General features: G+C 40.5%; 1 protein-coding gene across 2 annotated transcripts; it reads right to left on the bottom strand.

The window, feature by feature from the left end:
- Positions 1-3710: 3710 nt before the first annotated feature.
- LOC135465735 (SH3 domain-binding glutamic acid-rich-like protein 3) lies at positions 3711-14061 on the bottom strand. Of its 2 annotated transcripts, none has more exons than XM_064743057.1 (4): positions 13784-14061; positions 8982-9149; positions 5999-6079; positions 3711-5164 (listed from the first exon to the last, which is right to left on the bottom strand). In XM_064743057.1, the coding sequence occupies exons 1-3, from the start codon at positions 13826-13828 to the stop codon at positions 6011-6013; spliced, it is 282 nt and encodes a 93-aa protein (XP_064599127.1). In that variant the 5' UTR covers positions 13829-14061; the 3' UTR covers positions 3711-5164; positions 5999-6010. The 2 variants fall into 2 exon arrangements, with proteins under 2 accessions (XP_064599127.1, XP_064599126.1); XM_064743056.1 differs by having other exon boundaries at positions 5989-6079; positions 13784-14060.
- Between the last annotated feature and the right edge of the window lie 6560 nt (positions 14062-20621).

The raw sequence follows: 20621 nt of genomic DNA, 5'->3' as shown, positions 1-20621 counted from the left end.
GAATTCGAAATTTGTACACCACTCGTCAGCGAACTTGTAAGATAGTTATACCAATACAAACGTTACCGTCGAAAGTACATGTATGTAGCTGACAACGCTGTCATGCTGGCTTCCTCTCCGGCCGTAAGTGGGAAGGTCTGTCAGCAACCTGCGGATGGTCGTGGATTTCCCCCGGGCTCTGCCCGGTTTCCACCCACCATAATGCTTGCCGCCGTCGTATAAGTGAAATATTCTTGAGTACGGCGTAAAACACAAATCAAATAAATAAATAAATGTAGCTGACAATACATGAGGGATATAACTCTCATTTGAGTAACGTGAACACGAGTTACACCCCCTGCGCAACTTTCGATCACATATAAAATAAGACTCAATATAACACTTAAATTTAAGCTCAATGAAAGAAGCGGTCATCCATTTTAGTATAATTTCCCGTTAAATACGTTCCCAGAGCGATGATTACATTTTCGTCGAGCTAACGGATTAATCCACAATCAGGAACGGATTAAAACGTTAGATACGGTACACGGAAATTCAATCCGTCACCCCTGAGGGAACGGACTTAACGGAAGATTTTTTGAGGGCATAATGTCAGCATATTTATAGTGCTAGTCCCACTGTCAGTATGTCTATAGTGCTGGCCCCATTGTCAGCATGATTATAGTGATGGCCCCATTGTCAGCATGTTTGTAGAGCTGGTTCCACTGTCAACATGTTTATAGAGTTGGTCCCACTGTCAATATGTCTATAGTGCTGGCCCCATTGTCAGCATGATTATAGTGATGGCCCCATTGTCAGCATGTTTATATAGCTGGTCCCATTGTCAGTATGTCTATAGTGCTGGTCCCACTGTCAGCATGATTATAGTAATGGCCCCATTGTCAACATGTTTATAGAGCTGGTCCCACTGTCAGTATGTCTATAGTGCTGGTCCCACTGTCAGCATGTTTATAGTGCATGCTGAACTTCAAATGACGCTTCACAAAATATCAACACAAAGGCTTATTCCAACTAAAAGAAATTATAATAATTCTGGAGTGTCTTTGAACACAGAAGGAATTTATTTCCATTGACGCCAGCAAACGGTTAATTAACAGGTTTGTAGCCAACTAAAAAGTTGTAACAATTTAGGACAATATCTTTCAAAAGGAAGGAGGCATTCATTTCCACTGAAGCCAGCAAGTACTTGATATTCCAAACACGTATATGAGGGTACACCCGGTTTCCTCCCGACATAATGCTGGACGCCGTCGTATAAGTAAAATATTCTTGAGTACGGTGTTAAACACAACACGCACCATATGTGCGATCGCATGTGTCCCAAAATAAAATGATTACTTCAACCAAAACACTACATTAATTATTTTCCATCTGGCCCAATGTATCGCTTTCCGTTCGTGTGAAAAATTCATCCACATTGTTTTATTTTAATTTTTGATTGGTTTTTTTACGCCATACACAAGAATATTTCAAGTATACGTATTTGGGAGGAAACCGGGCAGAGCCCGGGAGAAACCAAGACCATCCGTAGGTTGCTGGAAATTGTACTGTAAATGCGTCACTGTATATGAAGAATTGTTTCAGATTTGAAAATCATGTGTATTTCCGTCATCAACACCATTCCTAATGGCCTTCCCTGTAATCCATGCACTCTTGTCATGGCCAACGTTTAGTACACCTTGAGATTTCGAAACTGTTATTAGCATTAGGATGAAGAGGAGCCGGCGAATACAAACCTGTATGTCACTATGTTAAAGGTGGAGAAAACATCAAAAAATATATCAAGTTCAGATGAACGAGTGTGAAAACTTAGTTGTAAGTGCAAAAATTTAGTTGTAAATGTGATTTTGAATATTTTTCCACTTTTCTTTAAAAAGAAAAAAAAACTTGACAATAATTTTTGTGTGGTATATATTTGGGAATACATCTTAATTGGTATATATTGTGATAATGTTATAAATGAGGATGTAACACATGTATAATAAATATATTTGCATTAGAGTTTGGTCTTTTCAGCTAACACATGTGTTCAGTCTGGATTGTGATCACATTTATCTATTTTCAGTATATTCATAAATATTCTCATAACTCAGATTAGATGCATGTGTTTGGAAATAAACAACAAATATACATTCAAATAAATTTCTAAGACGTCCTCGTTTAGAATGTTATCATTCAAAGACGATATATACCAATAGGTGGTTCCACATATCCATCATACAGAAATATTTTCAAGTACCCTTTTCTGTTCACAGAAAAAAACTGAAAAAAAAGCAAACATTAACGGCCATGTCTGTTTTCACGCTCGTTTGGCATCATTTATATGGGGCGCGTGGCCCAGTGGTTAGCGCGATGGCACGAATCAGGAGCCTCTCACCAATACGGTTGCCCTGAGTTCAAGTCCATCTCTTGCTGACTACTCCCTGTGGTAGGTGCGAAGGTCTGCAAGCAGTCTGAGGATGACCGTGGGTTTCTCCCTGGTTTCAGTCGGTTTCCTCCCCTAACCCCTACCCCCCACCCCCACCCCCAAAAGTGCTGGCCGCCGTCGTTTAAGTGAAGTATTCTTGAGTCGGGCGCATAACATCGATCATACGAATTAAAATGCATAAATGTTAGACCGCTGTCCACAAATACACTTTTCTCTAACCAGTTAGATGATAATACACATTTGATATCATTGTTCGTGACTTCAGCACCATACAGACAAAAAAAGGTTTGTTTTAAAATGTTCCTTATCACTCTGTGAAGTTCAGCAACAATTTTCCGAAGCCAAAATAAAACATATATGCACGGTCGTTAATTGGAGGAAATATTTCAACGTAATGCCAGTCGTCGAAAAAATAAATATAGCACAAAAGTCGATCGCGCCTGCAGTATAACATCAAGCGGCAAACGTCTGTGTTGTCTTTTTTACATAAACGACCTAATTAATGATATGATTAAGCTGTAGCATAGAGAAGACTGACAGGATGACATATCATTTCGTTGTTGGCCACTTATAAAGGAAGAGTGTTTTTTGTACACATGGCTGACATCTCAGAAGCACAAATATATCTAGTTACAGCTCCATGTTGGCAAGCACCCTGTTTGCTCATTCGTTAGGGTTGTTCTGGCCACAACCAGTAAACCCCTGCGTGTGCCACGTGCATGCTTGCAGGCTCGAATCTAGTTCTCGCTCATACGTCTGCATGTCGCTTTAAGTCAGGAAGTTTCTCAGGTACTTTACTCCAAGCTCTTAGGTCTCCTTCACCTGTAAAACTGCTTGGCCTCCGTTACATGTGGTGAAAAATTGTCGTGTATATATATATAGTGTTAAACATTTATTTAATTACTTAGGTGGTTTACGCAGAATATTTCACTTATAAGACGGTGGCCACCATTATGGCGGGAGGAACCGGACAAAACCTGGTTGAAACCCACGATCATACTGGGTCATTGCATGTGCTGCGCTAGCACGTTAACCACTCGACCACGAAGCGGCCGCTGTGAGTTTAAGTCCAGCTCATGATGGCTTCGTCTCCGGCCGTAAGTGCTTGGGAAGGTTTTCCAGCAGCCTACGGATGGTCATGGGTTTCCCCTGGGCTCTGCCTCTTTCCTCCCAGCATAATGCTTGCCACCGTCGTATAAGTGACATATCCTTGAGTACGGCGTAAAACACCAATCAAATAAATAAATAAATATATACTTTAGTTAAAGAAATCAAATCGGGTAGACCAAACTGTCACTTGTATTGAGATTCAAAAGCGTGATACAAATACCGGTATATTTAATACAACACAATTTATGAATCCTGACGGAACCATTTATAATTAAAATAAAATCGTTTAGTAGTAAATAAGCAATATTATTCTAATTGTATCTGGCACGACACCTCAGAGGGTATATACCCTTTACCTGTAAAACTCAGAGCATGTATCATGTAGCTATAGAAAAGACTTAAATATATACTTAATTTTACCCTCTTATTAAAACGCTGAATATCATCAAAGAATACAGATATATAGGTAATACGGGTACTCCACAAAATACTTTTAATTCTTTTAACATGGTACTTGATCTACCATAAATCTAGAGGTACCGTAAAGCAAAGTTTCTAGTCATGTCACCTAGTTTCCAATAAGCACACTACAAAAATTGAATGTAATACAATATTAATATCACATAATTGGAATAGAAGACGGTTGAACTCCGTTGTCAAGACATATACGTATCTTACGCTCATCCAGTATCATTAAATGAAGTTCTTTGTTTACGAATGTATAAGCCTGAAAATCGCTATATACATAGATATACTTCCAAGAGTGTAATCCTCGATAATAAGAATAATACTTGTCATTGAGACAAGTTTTATAAAATCTTTTGATGACCATGCACACAGGTATAGACAATTTCATGCATGCAGGTGTAGACAAGTACATGCATGCAGGTAAAGACAATTTCAAAAACTTTCAACGAACAAAATACAAGTATGAAATTACAGCCGTATATGTACAAATAGGCATTTGTCTCACTTGTCAAAGCACCATAGCAGAAAGTCAGAAATTTATTGATGCTTTGTCTTTCATGGAAAATAATTTGGTCTTTTGGTGTTATATCCTAGACAAATTTATTTCTGAAAATGTAATTAGTAGGAATTCGATGCACGAAATCCCTATTCATTTTCCCCTACATTTTTCGCAGTTTATTCGATTAAGTTAAATTCTTAAAACCAAATTTATGGTCAAATAGTAACGTAAGAACAATTTGCTCGGGATCCAGCGCTGTGAGCGTGGATGCTGTTACTTTCTAAAATAGGCATGGAAAATGAGTCAACAAATAGAGTATACTGTTTGATATCACGTTCACGTTATAAGCAACATTAAGTTTATGTGTAGAAAGTAGCAGTATTCAAGTTTAAAGTTTCAAGACATGGGATCCAGGTAGTCTATTTGAGCATCCACGGGCAAAAAAACAGTTTTCATTCATATTCATCTCCATGGTGACGAAGGCAAGGTCCTATGTTAGCACCAAAGAACCATACTGATTGAATAAAGTGTTACAAAACGCATCCAAGGATATACACATGACGGTACATCAAAGGTCCACTGAACAGAGTACAAACACGAATGACTGGCTCTACCACCCGTAGTATATTCTAGACCAGGAATCGTCCTCAAGGTGTTTCCTACAATATAAAAGGGAATGTCAGCAATTATAGACCATACGCAACCAAACATTTTTCTCAAAATGTTTTCAACCAATCTTATTCGTCCATCCTCCGTGGTTTCATTCAAAACTTCACCTGTGACTCATTTTCGTTTGAATAATAAATGGCTAACAGGATTATACAAGAAAAACCACAAGAAAATAAGACTGTTAACAATTACACACGTGGGTGTTGAATTAGAAGCGTCGTCCTCTTTTTTGAGTTTCTAAATTTAGTGAAGATAATGTTACAGAAATACTCATTATGATCAGGATGTATCAATGTTGTGATTAGGAGTGATCTCAAAATAGGTCAAAATTTGCGACGCTTTATATTCTGCTGACGAAAATTCTAAAGTAAGCAATATTTATTTGATTGGTTAATCTTAATACCCTTTACTCAAGAATATTTCACTTATACGACGGCGACCAGCATTATCCTGGGAGGAAACCGGGCAGAGCCTGGGGGGAAACCCACGACCATCCGCAGGTTGCTGGCGGACTTTCCCAAAGTACGCAATATAAAAAACATAATATAATGTACGTCACAAGAAATTTGTCAACAGCCAACCATTAAGGTCAAAAAGTCGCTGTGACGTCACTCTCTCACAAACACCTAACTTTCAAGTTAACGATGTGTTCCCACGGGCTTTGCTATCCTCTGGATACCAAGGACATAAGTACAACCATTAAGGTCAAAAAGTCGCTGTGACGTCACTCTCTCACAAACACCTAACTTTCAAGTTAACGATGTGTTCCCACGGACTTTGCTATCCTCTGGATACCACAGACATATGTACTTACATGAACATACCGTAATACTGAATCATGCTTTTAGCCTCAGAAACTCCATCAATGTCCCTTCTTCCACGGCGTCGTCAAACGCCTGGTAATCCTGAAAGATAAATGAATTAACTACTTACTACCCTATCACAGTTTAGTGGATGTTCTTTAATCAACAATCTGCAGTTAAATGGGCCGGTTTTCAAGGCCACTCACAACAGAAAAATATCCACATGTATCTATCACTATATAAGAATCCACAAAAAAGCGAAATTACACCGGTGTCATTCCAAATAAACTAAATGAGATGTTTTCCTGACGAGAGATCCGATCTTACACTTTTACAAATTTTATCTGTAAATTTCAGCCAAGTCTGTTGTATGAGTGATGCTAGAATGTATTCTGATATTGCAACAGATTATTGTGTTAAATACAACAAAGACATTCTATTTAATTCAACATAAAGATTCTATTAGACTAACGGGATATTATGTTGAATATGACACAGTATTATGTTATTCTAGCATTACTAGAATTAACAGATTAATTTTTGAGTGTACAGACGTCAACATTATCGGTACCCAGTCATAGCTTACGGTTTTCAAGTCCTCCTAATTAATACAGAAATACGTATCTCGGTTGTAGATTACCGATACATAAGCTGTTCGTATGCTGACCACGATGATACATATATCCTGGGGCAAATGCTCAAGAGGTCCTATATCATCAGTTATATCTGTGACCATTTGCCAGCTATAAAACTGTCCTCGCTGCTCTGGTGTAGGGCATTCAAGACCAGAGAAGTCAAGAATTTAACATCACTATCTTTTTCACTTAATTCTGCTTAGCCTTCCACAAATGCTGTAGCTGTCAATAATTGTAAGGTCGGTTCCCAAAACGACGTTTGAAACAAATCACCGGATAACCAAGAAATAACTGCATTGAAAGTTACTCTTTAATGTGCGAAAAGATTGGGAAATTAGGGTACCGGTAATAGGAATATGGTCATCATTATATATTTGATTTGATTTATTTCTTTCAAACGCCGTACTCAAGAATTTCACTCATACGACGACGGCCAGCCTTAGGAAGGAAACCGGGCAGCGCCTGGGGGAAACACACGTCGATCCGCAGATTTCTGCCAGATCTTCTCACGCTAATCGCCTTGGCCATGCAGCCCCTCTTTTCACAAGACCCACTCAGTGTATATGCAGTAGCCTAATTTGGACGTCAAACTCTCAACTGAAATTATGTTTTAGGTCGATGAAACTGGCCCACTTTTAATCTCTGTGGGACAGCTCAATTGATTGTTTCCTGTTTTGAGTGTGTGGACCCAGACCATTTGATTAACACGGAGCATTAGAGAGTTCCTGTATGTCAGTAACAACCCAATGACACAATGGCGGGCCCCATCATTTTTCCATAGCAGTGAAGAGAATATACTCTTTCCAGATGGCGTAGATCACATTTGCGGTATGTTCTACAGAAAGTGTGACGGTAAACATCAATCTTGTTTTAGTCATGAAATCTTTTGAAAGAGGCATATAATGACAGTCATGCATTGTTACATGTCTCTCCGCTTATCAGCGTATGACATATAACAATGGCTTATTACCGTCTCGACTACATCCGGGTTCTGGCAGTTACCCTAAAGCTATAAAGCTGTTAACATATTGCACAATTTCTTTCAATTCATCTTTACTTCAACTTAGGCGTCTCGCCAGGCATTCCAACACATGCTATTAAATTCAGCTGCATTTGTTTTTTAAGAGTCGTGCAGACTGATGTGGACCTGATACATATCCTTGCCATAATTAAGGCTATATAACACAGCAGGCTTTATTCTGTCTTCCGTACCATCACCCTTGCTGTGGTCGTATAGGCCCTAAGTAAAAACTTCTTGCGTGGTGCATCAAACAACGATCAAATAAATGAATAGAGTGAGTGAGTGAGTGCTTGAGGTTTACCTCAACAATTTTTCAGTCATATGACGACGAAGGAATCGTTAGGGTGCATGTACGTGTAATGTGCCTCCTTGTTGCAGGACAGATTTCCACCGCTCTTTTATATAGTGCTGCTTCACTGAGACAACTTACTGAAGGCAAGTAAGACGGCCCGCCCGAGCCATTATACTGATACGGGTCAACCAGTCGTTGCACTATCCCCTTCACGCTAAACGCCAAGCGAGGAAGTTACAACTTCCTCTTTTAGAGTCTTAGGAAGTGGGGGGGGCTCCGTGGCTCAGTCGGTTAGCGCGCTAGCGCAGCGTAATGACCCAGGAGCCTCTCACCAATGCGGTCGCTGTGAGTTCAAGTCCAGCTCATGCTGGCTTCCTCTCCGGCCGTACGTGGTAAGGTCTACCAACAACCTGCGGATGGTCGTGGGTTTCCCCCGGGCTCTGCCCGGTTTCCACCCACCATAATGCTGGCCGCCGTCGTATAAGTGAAATATTCTTGAGTACGGCGTAAACAACAATCAAATAAATCCAATAAATAAATTTAAAGTCTTAGGTGTGACTCGATCAAGGATTGATCCTGGATCTACCGGTCCCGATAAATGAATAGAAGTGTAAACTACAGAAGTCAGTGTGACATAACTGGCATCACGTATAACCGCTGAGCGCCGCCTCTCGTGGATCAACCTCAGTTAGGGTTTGGACTGTTCATGTAAATTCTTCAATAATAGCAACTTATACAGCCCCAATGCACCACACCTTACACAGAATTACGTAAAACAAATTGCAATATGTTAATAGTCATTTATCTATTTGTTTGACTGGTGTTTTACGCCGTACTTAAAAATATTTCACTTCAAACACGGCGGCCAGCATTATGGTGAGAGGAAACCGGTCGTACCCAAGGGGATACGCATGATCATCCACAGGTTGCTGGCAGACTTTCCCATTAATAACTATTTATAATACTTCACTGGTGACGTCAAATCTCCCGTGACATTGCAGTTCTGAAGCCATTTGGCGCATGTTGGCTGTCGTACATACGTGTATACGGTCTTACCCCGCAGTATTGGTCCCCATTGAAGATCTGAGGCGGAAGCGCTGTCGGAAGCCCGCACAATTCCCTCATTTTGTCCTTTTCCTCTGGTTCCCGAGCCAGGTCAACTTCCGTGTATGGAATGTGCTTGATGTCCAGGACATCTTTTATCCTCTGCTGTTTCTTACCGATCTGCAAAATATCACACCCATCATTACGTACAACACATAATGCAGGCTTCTTCTTAGCCATCTGTAAAATATCACACCCATAGGCCTACACACGTTTAGAGCAAACACCGCAGGTGGATAGGTGGATAGCATACCAGCTCGGCACAATGAATGTGAAGCCTCTCACCAATGCGGTCGCTGTGAGTTCAAGTCCAGCTCATGCTGACTCTCTCTCCATAATTGGTAATGACTGCCAGCAACGAGCCGATGATCCTATCTTTTCCCCGGCCTCCGCCCATTGTCCTTGCACCATAATGGTGGCCGCCGTCGTATAAGTGAAATATTCTTTAGCATGGTGTAAAACACAAATCAAATTAAATCAAATAAATAAATAAATCCTACCGATCTGCAAAGTATCACTCATATATCTGCAGTAGGCCTAAATAACGGAGGAATCATACATTATACATGTTATACAACAACACGTAATCTTAAAAGGTCATATCGCCGAAAGAAATTCAGACTTTTTGATCTGGTTCAGCCGAAAGCAAAAATGAGTTGCATTTGATTCCTAACTAAGATTTCTGAGCCTATAATTTTCTGGAAAATGTCAATTAGGAGAATTATAGGGAGAAATCCGTCACCGTCTATACTGTCCGCCAGACGAGAAAACATGCAAAATGAGGCAGCGCAAAGATTAACACAATGCAACGTTCGCTCGATCCCTAGGTAAGCTAGCGCGCTTACCAACTGAGCCACGGAGGCACCCACCCCAGTGCGAATTAGAAGTCTAGTAAACAAAATACGGTCTTCCTTTCTATTGATAATGTTTCATAAAGTACTCGTAATTGTCGATGGCAGACCTGAAGTCACATGGTAGACCGCATAAGTTTCCGAAAATAAGTAGACCGAAAATTTCCCGTCGTCTAGACAACAAGGGGAGATAACTGACTAAAAAAATCAGACTTTCTAAATATAGCTACTTCAGTGAGTTGATGGTCGAAGGAAATCCCAGGATAAAACCGAACATTCGATCTTTCACTCAGGGTAAGATACGAGTCAGTAGAAATGTGGACTTCATGTAGATGACATCTAAAATAACAGCACAGCTGTTTCGACGTCAGTGGTATGTCCCTTTAATAAGTCCTTCAACACTTTCTGCTGTTCTTTTGTCTTAACTCGCTCTATAAACTAAATGCATCAGTGCGTCAAACCAGACATTCATACATCGCAGCCGCCAAGCAAAACTGACGTTCCATGTCAATGATCGCACGGCCAATTCTCATAACAGCGTTCAACACAATCACCTAGAACTAAGAGAAAGAACTAAGAGAAAGAAGTACATAAAATACGATATTTAGACGGTTTCATACAAAGACCTGGTAAGCAGCGAACAGTTTTCAATGATGTTAGAAAGATGCAAGGGATGTTCTAAACGAGTGAATGAAATCAACATCCACATTTCTACCAGTGCTTGTTAATAAGTTGTCGATAGTCAGAATATGTATATCTGTTCTATATATGCAGGCCCAACTATGCAGGGGGTGGGGGGGGGGGAACCAACGACCATCCGCAAGTTGCTGGAAGACCTTCCCACGTACGGCCGGAGAGGAAGCCAGCATGAACTCACAGCGACCGCATTGGTGAGAGACTCCAGGGTCATTGCGTTGCGGTAGCGCGCTAACCGACTGAGCCACGGAGGCCCCTGATTGCATGCATGTGGGTTTTACGTCAGGATGTATGTCAGTGTGTTTGTTAGGTAACCGTCATTGAGGTTGGCGTTAAGTCATAATCACGCAGTCATTCAATATCATGATGCTTCACACGGACCTTTCAAACTGAGCATATATTTGATGTGGCGTGAGACTCCAATTAAAAACAATAAATTATAGAGATAATTAGTACGCTGACCTGAATCCAGTATTCGGGTGCGCCGAATTCCGTAACAACTTTAGACTGGCTTCGAATTCACACCCAATCACTACCTCGTGTATCAGTCTATAAACTACTTTTGTGTGCTGCACTTCTGTCTTTCGCTTTGCATAGACAGGATCAACAAAAACATATTTGTGAATTCAGAGCACGATTTAGGCATGCAAACGTTAACTGGTGCACATGCATACATATGCGTACTTTGATGTGCCACTATCTGCACATAATATTATCTATGCCACAAAGCATGTGTATTAGAGTTCATTAAGAGCTGTATTTTTCAATTTTAGTTTCACTGAGGGGACCTCTGTGGCCGAGGGGATTTGCACGCCAGCGAGGCGCAATGACCTAAGATCCTCTCACCAATGCGATCGTTGTGAGATCAAGTCCAGCTCATGCTGGCTTCCTCTCCGGCCGTACGTGGGAAGGTCTTCTAGCAACCTGCCGATGGTGGTGGCTTTCCCCCGGGCTGTGACTGGTTTCCTCCCCCCATAATGCTGGCCGCCGTACAAGTGATATACTCTTGAGTACGGCGTTAATCAAAAACATCAATCAAATGAAGAACGAAATTCACTGACGGTTTTATGAGACTAGTCTTATACTATTCTAAGATTCTGATTTGGATTGCTCTTTATTTTTCATTTGCATAATATATGACGAGGCCTCCATACGCTTTTTGTATGAACATTAGCTTTAAAGCAATCAAACGGGAAATGGACTTTGTGATCATTGTTTTACAATTCCTGTAAATGTATGACGAACGCTACACGTATGTAGGATTTGACGTCTTGATTCCATCCAAGTAAACAACCCTTCATATATAGCAGTTCTCTGCCAGACACGCATGAATATATCAAAATGTTCACATCAAGATCAGTTGATAACTATGTCAGAGGAAAGGCGTCTATATTCAATGCACGGAATCCGCATGAAATTTCAAAGTCGATGTCCTGATATATAATCTAATGCACAGACGTATGCATACGGCCTTATACTGCATTTCGTGTACCGCATATAGGGATTTTCACACGTGCGGCAGGAGAGGTGTCAAAACATTTTTTTTTTTTGCACCTTTTCTGAATGTATGAATCACAAGTTAATAGGGTATTCTACATGTGACAAATGCAAATCAGGAAACAAGTGACATCTAATAAATTACGCTTAACTGCATTGTTTTCACCTAATTCTGCTCAAGCCAAGGTGCTGGGAGCGTGCAAGTTCCTACTATTTAAAATTGTATAAGGACAGTTCGTCGGCCACTCCGGTTTTACTCACTATGCTGTATTCTTTTATATGGTAAGAATCGGGTAGTTAGTGAACGAAAAACGTGTATTGTTCCAAGAGTCACGTGCAGCCTTAACGAAAATATTTGGTGGATGAGACAAAATCACGTAATGTATCAGGCTACAACACTTTAAGCCACATGTCTCTTTTCTCAATTCTCATTTTTATTCAACGGCTTAAGACTTTAAGTCAAAAGTTCAAACACAGCTACATTTAAAATGTTTTGTTCCACGAAAAAACGATTTTTTTTACTGCAGTACAATGTACTAACCACAGTTTGAGTTCTCTGTTTTGAGTTGGCTGTTCAAGCACTTGCAATTTATGATTAAGTCTTTAATAAGTTGCTTGATGAATACGAACCCACGAGTTTAGTGATGCGCTCAAGATTCCAGAGCCCAAGAAAATCACTGTACTAATACAAATACGCAATGGTTCCAACGTTAGCAGCCCAGCCAGAGCTGGGTTCGAACACACGACCTCACTTGTCACGCAACAAATAGTCTGAGGTGACTTAAATCGCTCAGTCAACGGTATGATGATTACCGTTGTTATCATTATTTACATGCACTGTCTGGTAAATACGAGACGCCTTAGTCTGGCCGTTGAAGTGGATTGGACTGACTTGGGACAAGAGGCTGCAGATGTATCTCTTAGAATACAGCGGTTCTGTATAACACCGGAATAAACATCCTCTGTCCTCAGACGTTTGTATATCCCACGAGAGTAAGTTCCAACTCTTGTGTCCTTGTTCGTGTACATTCAGTATATACAGGTGTAGAAAACACATGAGCTGTAACGGGTGCCCAGCTTACAGGGTGTCTCATGTTTCAATTTTAATTGCATAGGCCCCCGCTATTAGATCAGAGATCCCTGTCTGCAGTGCTACAGGAGTCACTGTTTCAGCGTACCAACTGTTAGAGTAGGTCCCTACTCTAAGTCCATTACATGCTTTTAAGCAGACCCATGCAATCACAATGGAACCGTTCACATGACATGTGGCGGCTCACAGTGTATCTGGTGATACCACACTGCAGGACAGAAGGCAATTTTCCCTGCTGTAGTCGTAAGCATTTTGTTTACAGGTCGATCTTGACCTCCCTTTGCCACGCCCTCTGGATGGAACTCATCTCCTTGCTCCTGTCTCTCACTGCCACTCCCAGCAACACCAATCCCCCACCCCTCCCCCCAGCCTCCCGTTCCTTTTCGTCAATATCTCTGCAGCCCTTTGTGAAATGAAGCCCCAGTAGGCTTCCATATAAATCGCACAGGCGATCAGTTATCATGTATCTCAGAACAGTAACAAAACAGCGAGGCAAAATGAGTCAGCCTATATCAGCTCTCTGCAGACACGAACCGTTTTTTCTTCCTCACCATGCTCAGACAGAACACTGAACTCGAATATAGTCATGCACATATATACACATATATACATATACTTACATCCCTGCTGGTGGTGACCGAAGTCACATACAATAACAGACTCATAGCTGGTACCCTATTGTCCACGACACTGATTTCGTAAACCTCGTGTAACTGTATCCAGTGTAGACGTGTGCAGTGCTGTTGTAGCTTCCCCCAAGGCAGTGCACACGAACAATCTGTGGCAATACAGAATTCAACAAGCGAGCCAGCTGTAGTTGTGTATCCCGCGATTACGAGCGCTCTGTCCGTCAGTCTGTTCTGGTTGTACGCAGCGGGAAGGTTTCCCCAAGTAGAGCTACTGAATCATCGCTCACAGTGTATCACAGGCCCTTCCGTGACCTTTCAACTCTGAAATGTGACACTGTTTTAGAGGCTCCTGACGGGTAGGCCTACGAAGTGCTTCCTGGTAAGTACTTTTTTTCTGTGTTTCAGAACCGTGCACTACACGCATTTCCAGCAAATAATGACTTCTACGTATTTCTTGTCAGGTGATAAAGACAGCAAAAAGTGTGCAAAAAGTTATATCCCCAGGACGTAATTAAAACAAAATCTAACTCGCCTGACTCAAGTATAATTCTATTAGCGATAGAATGCTATTCATTAAGCCTTCTATATGAATCACTGTCGCACCATTCGTGATGGGTACGTGTAATGAGCTTCGCAACAGGTTCATATTCATGTCAGGCTAGCTACAGTGTGCTAGGCCTGCGCCAAGTTTGATATGACACAATAGTAAAATGCCTACATTATATATAGGCATATATATAATAGGCATATATATATATATATATATATATATATATATATATATATATATATATATATATATATATATATATATTCAGAGCACCGAATTCTGCTTAAGACATGGTGCTAGGTGGTGTGTGAGGTAAATTGACAAGAGGCCGTATTTCACCAGTTACATGTGACTATTTGCCAGCTATCACACTATCGTCGCTGCTCTGGTCTTACCCTTTATACTGTAAATCATATTATATTCTTGTGTTAACAGTTATACGGTTTCGTTCTTGAAATAAAAGGACATTGTTATAGCAGAATGAGTATGTGTCGCCCTGAGATTTTAAGGACTATTGTCAGATCAGAAAACCGCTATGTATGATTGGCTGATAAGGGCGTAGCGCACGCCATGCGTGTCTCAGAGATAACGTCGCGTTCACGAGATATACAGCTTATCTATAACGTGTATAGTTGATCTATATGTGTAACATCTCATCAATGTCATGATCAACTCATGGTACCAGTATACATCGCTCCACAAGATTCACTCACCATTTCAGCCATGTTTATTTAGAACCCGTTCTGAATGTGTGTTAGATGTGAGTTCGATCCCATGCAGTTCCTGCCATCTGTAAATCTATGCGCCGAAACAGACATTCGTATACCAGCCGTCAACCAAAATGGACCTTCTGGGTTAATAATCGCGAGGCTAATTGCCAAAACCACGTTTATCACAAACTAGCAACAAGCTAAGAAAGCATATAAAGTACGAAAATAAGACGGAGTCGTATAAAGAGAAGCAGTCATCAGTTTTCAGTGATGTAGGTGACTGAGTGAAATCAGTATTCAAACTGTGTACCATGCTAGGTTATAAGTTGTTGATAATAAAATATGTATCTCACTTGCGTTTTGATTGCAACTGTTCATATATCCGAAGTGGCGATCTAATTCAACACGATGAACAGAGAGCCCCTAGGCCCGGGTTAAGTCACACATAGCCGGTAACGGATATACCCTGCGATAATTCCTGGATGTTTGCATGACTACATACAGATCACAAGAGAAGAACATTACTACGTGACATTCGGTCACAGCCAAAGTTGTATGCATCAATTATGAATTTATGACAGTTATTTTAGGTACATTTAAAAATTGATTGCATTAAACATTGATTGATAAAAGACAGATTTCTCTTTTACGCGATCTATAGAGCCTACCTGTTTGCGTAGGTTCCCGAAATATGCAGCAGATGTGGCTATGAAAGCGCCAGTCCTGGTAGTTAACGCCGAATGCCCAACTTTTGCATATGAAGACGAGAATGTTCAGCACATGTCGTTCTGCTTTACGCAAAGTTATAATTAAAGTGCAACTGGGATTATTTTAATTCGATAGAGTATGCAACACTTCCTCATGCAGTATGACACTTGGCTGATGGTCACGTACAATGGGTGAAATCAGGATTCTTGTTGTTGTTCATTAGTTAGGGGTGGGGGGGGGTGTAACTGTAAATGCTTAAATAGTGAATGGGAACTTGGACATTCCCTAGCACCGTGGCTTAATCGGACTCAAGAAAGATAATGCAGTCACGTCATAAGCAATTTATTAGATGCCTTTAGTCTAGAATTAATCAAAATGCTGTGATGTCATAACATTCAATCACACTGCAATGGCAAAGAAATCATTGTTTGCGATTTTCAGTAAAACCTGATTTGAGGTTCAATAAATATCTACAAGGGAGTAATCATTGCAAGTTCCGACTTCCGTTCAGAATCATTGCCAGTTGCCTCACAAATGACGTATATTTATACGTTCTGAACCTCCTGAGCCAGGGACCGTATCAGCATTGATTAGAAACGCGAGGTTGTATTTATAAGCATCGGTTAAGATGAGGTTGTATTGATAAGTATCGGTTAAAATGAGGTTGTATTTATAAGCATCGATTAAGATGAGGTTGTATATTTAACACTAGTAAATGCGAGGTTTCGCAAACATCGGTTGGTGGTACGGCCTTGGTTAGTGGTACGAAGTTGAATTATATGCATCGGTTAACACGAGGTTGTGTAAAAATGGTTAATATGGATATACAGTTGTTAGTACGAGGTTGTATAGGCATGGATTAATACGCGGTTGTATCACATCAGTAAATACGAGGCTTTGCAAGCATCAATTAATGGTACGAGGTTGTATTTATAAACATCTGTTAACACGAGGTTGTATAGACATCGCTTAATAACGGTAATATTAAGCATTGCTTAATACGATTGGGTCATATCAAAGGCTTTAAAATTGCTTTAATAAAATGAGCAGTTAGAGCAAGGAAACAGGACTGGTTGGCCCGGTGTCAGCATAATGTGACTAGGTGGGGTGCCATGTCTGGTGTCTTCGGCATGATACTCTAGTGGAGGCAGCACTCGCCGTGCCAGAAGAATACACAATATATGTACATAACGACTTCACGTCGTCATATGACTGAAAAACCCAGAGCATACATCCATACTAAACGAGATAGTATAAACCTCACCTAATTCGCGGCAGTCACGCTTCAGCATATCTTTATGTTTGTATTTATTTATTTGATTGGTGTGTAAACGCCTTACTCAAGAATGTTTCGCTCATGCGAAGTGCGGAGGGAATCGGAGCACCCTGATTAAACCGCGATGACCTTTGGCAAGTAACTGACAAACTCTCATGCGTGACGTACATGTACTCATCCGCCCGGAGCGAGCTCACGGTGTACTACTACAAAGGTCATGACCTTTCCGATGGCGTCAGGTGAGAAAGGTTAGATCTAGACGGGCTCATACACTGAGAAGCAGTCAACAGTTTCCACTGAGGTTGGAAAGACGCAAAGAATGTTCTAGGCGAATGACTGAAATCATTGTTTAAATTGTGTACTGTGCTAGTTTATTTATTTGTTTGATTGACGTTTTACTCAAGAATATTTCAGCTCCTTTAATTATATTGCTTTTATATCAGTCTAATGGGAACGCCCCTTTAGACATATTTGAATGTTGGACTTGGCGCTTGGATCCTGTCTTTTAACATGGGTCAATCATTTAAGGGGTCCTGAAAGCAAGGTGACACGAATCCTATTTACCTGTAATATCGCTGTTATTGCATGTATGCGTTCATCGGACTGACGCCAGGTTTATGCACAGATGAATCAGTAGGCCTACTGCCACGTATAAACAACCTCCTTTCGCCAGGTATATCTGGCAAACCTACAAAACGAACATTTAGAATAAAACTGAGCCACTAAGCCACCAAAGTGGTCAGATCTTTAGAGTGTCATGCCATATAAGAGACATTTGGGTAAGAACTTAGAACATTCTTTACCTGTCGTCGACCTGTACCATGTACTATGCATATCTCTCAGTGCCGGTATAGAGAAAACCATGGTCATTCACATTCTACACACCTCTTGACATAACGCAGTAGCCCGGTTTCCTCATACCATATAGTGCTGGCCGCCGTCGTATCAGTGAGTGCGGCATAAAACACCAATGAAACGAACACATAAATAAAGCAGTAGCGAAGCTAGAGAGAACTGGATTCGACCTCATTTATCCGTTACAGGATCGGGCAAATTCAGCCATATATTTGGAAGAACACAGAGCCAGAGGTACTAGAGTACAGTTAGAGTACAGGTATACAAATGACACACACATGGAATTCATTGTATCACAAGAGTCATGCGCACAGCATGTTTATTTCTGGCAAAATAATGCTCTCCTAAAACAAAACCAATTCACATTAGCTATACAGGTTCACAGTCATTAAGACGTATGAAGACAGGGAATATGTAAGGAATTAGATCACAAAAGACGACTGCAGTGCTTGTAGTGTTTGGAAGAGAAAGTAAAACAGATTTGATTCTGCATATAAAGAAGAAAGTAGAGACAGACTTGGAACCTTTTTTCACAACTTTTAACTGATTCGCACTTTTCCTTCTCGTGAACTTCTTGGAGGGGGTTGGTAAGGGAGGATGGGAGTGGTAGGGCAGCTTACTTGTAAAGAATGAGTTTAAAACACTGACAAGCAAAAACTAAATTTTAGTCCCAATGTAGTGAGTACGAATAGGGACTCTTCGTGACCGGCATCTCAACTTAACAAAAGCAAACTCTATGATATAGTTTCTGCAGGACATTCTGGATTTCGCATGTCTGGTTCTGGTGTTGTAGATTGCGAAGACTGGTGCTTATTCAACTTCAGACAACATTCCTAAGCAGAGCCACTAGCAAACACGCATAGCTTCGTCAGTACAGGAGTACGTCTTTCTGATAACATACACAGACCATTTCACATAGTTGCGAAATATGTATTTACAAGAAAATCAAGAAAATGTGTGGGTGAGTGTGTGTGTGTTTGTGTGTGTGTGTGTGGGGGGGGGGGGGGGGGGGGGCACAATTCATCACTTCATTCATATTACAAAAAGATCTTAATATTTACTTTATTTTACATAAACTAACATTGTAGCGAAGACAGAGCGTAATGCCTTCATATCGTGTCCAAAAAGTCCCTTGCACCTAGAATCGCAGAAAACCGCTGAATTAAAGCACACAAATTTCTCACAGCACAATACATGAACTCATTCCAGCTGTTTTAAAGGTGTTGAATTGAACATGCCGCTCGAAAGTTTTCCATCAAAGCAAGTCACCTCCTATACAATGAATTGCATCACCCAACCCAAGGCGCATCTCCCGGATTTGGATTATTCTGATGTGTACGGTACTGTACACAATCTGATAAACCTTTTTTTATGTTTCATTCCTTCATATTGGCCTTGCATCGCACAGTACTTGGACTTTCCATTACACCTGCTCACTTCAAAGGATAATGAATACGGATAATCTGATTTAGCACCGTAAACGGCTTTGCATCACGTCACCGAGTTTCTTAAGTCATTTAAATACGTAATCAGAACAGAGCAATGTTACCACTGCTAACTTGTGACTTTAGAAAATGTACATCTGACAAGGTTAGAAAGTCACTTGCGACCAGTTGTTCAAAAGTGTATTAAAGTTAAGCCAGTCTTAAATCTTAATACCAGTCTCCATCCTAATACAAAGTAAATGGTACTTCAATCTGGATTAAAGTTAATACCGGGATTAAGTACCAATACATTTTTGAACAACTGGGCTTAGGACTGTCATATAAACTAGCTGATCTCTTGTGGTTATTGTGATTAACAATTTGGTCTCATGGGATTAGTTAGGTAAACAATCTGGTCTCATGGGATCAGCGGAATAGAAGCCATTTCTGACTTAAGTCCAAATTTAAAAACTTTACGATTCCTTGTTTTTGATATTGACACTTGTGTTAATGTGACACTGATGAGGTGGACAATTTCTTTAATTTCTAAAGCCCCAAAGTAACCTTTATGATCATATTTCAAATTTTGACTGTTGTCAGAAATGGCTTAGTGGAATCGGTCCCGGGCCCTCAGAGAAACCAACGTTTTGAGAATTCAAAAAGACCAGAAGGTGCTTTGCTTAGATTGACATTTAAGTAATCAATACAAGGGAAAAGCTGGAAAAGTTGATAGCCTGGTGATAGGGATCAAGGTTTTGGGAATACAAAACGGCTACCAGGAACTATTGTTCAGATTGATATTTTAAATACTCAATAATGGGGAAAACCTCTGAAAAAGCTGACCGCCAATGCTTTGAAAACGACCAGCACTTAATATTTGAGTAGTTTTTTTGCACACAGTTATCTGCATTCAAACCCTGGCAACTGAATTACTAGCCGATAATTTGCACGATCAGAATAAATGAAAATGCTCAGCTAGTCAACATGGCTGCCCGCAAAGTCCACAGCACTCTCCACTTTACCTTATTTGCACGTGGTTTAAGGTAAACATTAAAACTAATTACTGGCGAATTTAAAAACGGAAATCCATCAACTTACATATCACCTAAAGCTCAATTTGTCTAGACTTTTCATTTAAGGAAAGCTTAAATATATAAAGGTTTGTTATAAACTGCATCAAAACAACGCGTCCGAATTTGGACATTGAGGCTGAAAAAAGTCTGTAAAGCTGGAACCCTTCTTGCTGATTTCACATGGCTCGTCTTTGAAACTCTACACAGTACAACACCAACACTACAAACACGCT

This window comes from Liolophura sinensis, chromosome 5, assembly GCF_032854445.1.
Source record: "Liolophura sinensis isolate JHLJ2023 chromosome 5, CUHK_Ljap_v2, whole genome shotgun sequence".
Taxonomy (NCBI): Eukaryota; Metazoa; Mollusca; class Polyplacophora; order Chitonida; family Chitonidae; genus Liolophura; species Liolophura sinensis.
The sequence above is the reverse complement of the archived record's forward strand: the minus strand, read 5'-3'. Positions and strand labels throughout refer to the sequence as shown.

Bases quoted from the DNA above. Each gene is read 5' to 3' on its own strand.
- LOC135465735 (XM_064743057.1), bottom strand. From the start codon at position 13,828: ATGAGTCTGTTATTGTATGTGACTTCGGTCACCACCAGCAGGGAT. The intron at 9,150-13,783 runs GTAAGTATATGT...GATATTTTGCAG, and splicing joins CGGTCACCACCAGCAGGGAT to ATCGGTAAGAAACAGCAGAG. The intron at 6,080-8,981 runs GTAAGACCGTAT...TTTATCTTTCAG, and splicing joins ATGGGGACCAATACTGCGGG to GATTACCAGGCGTTTGACGA.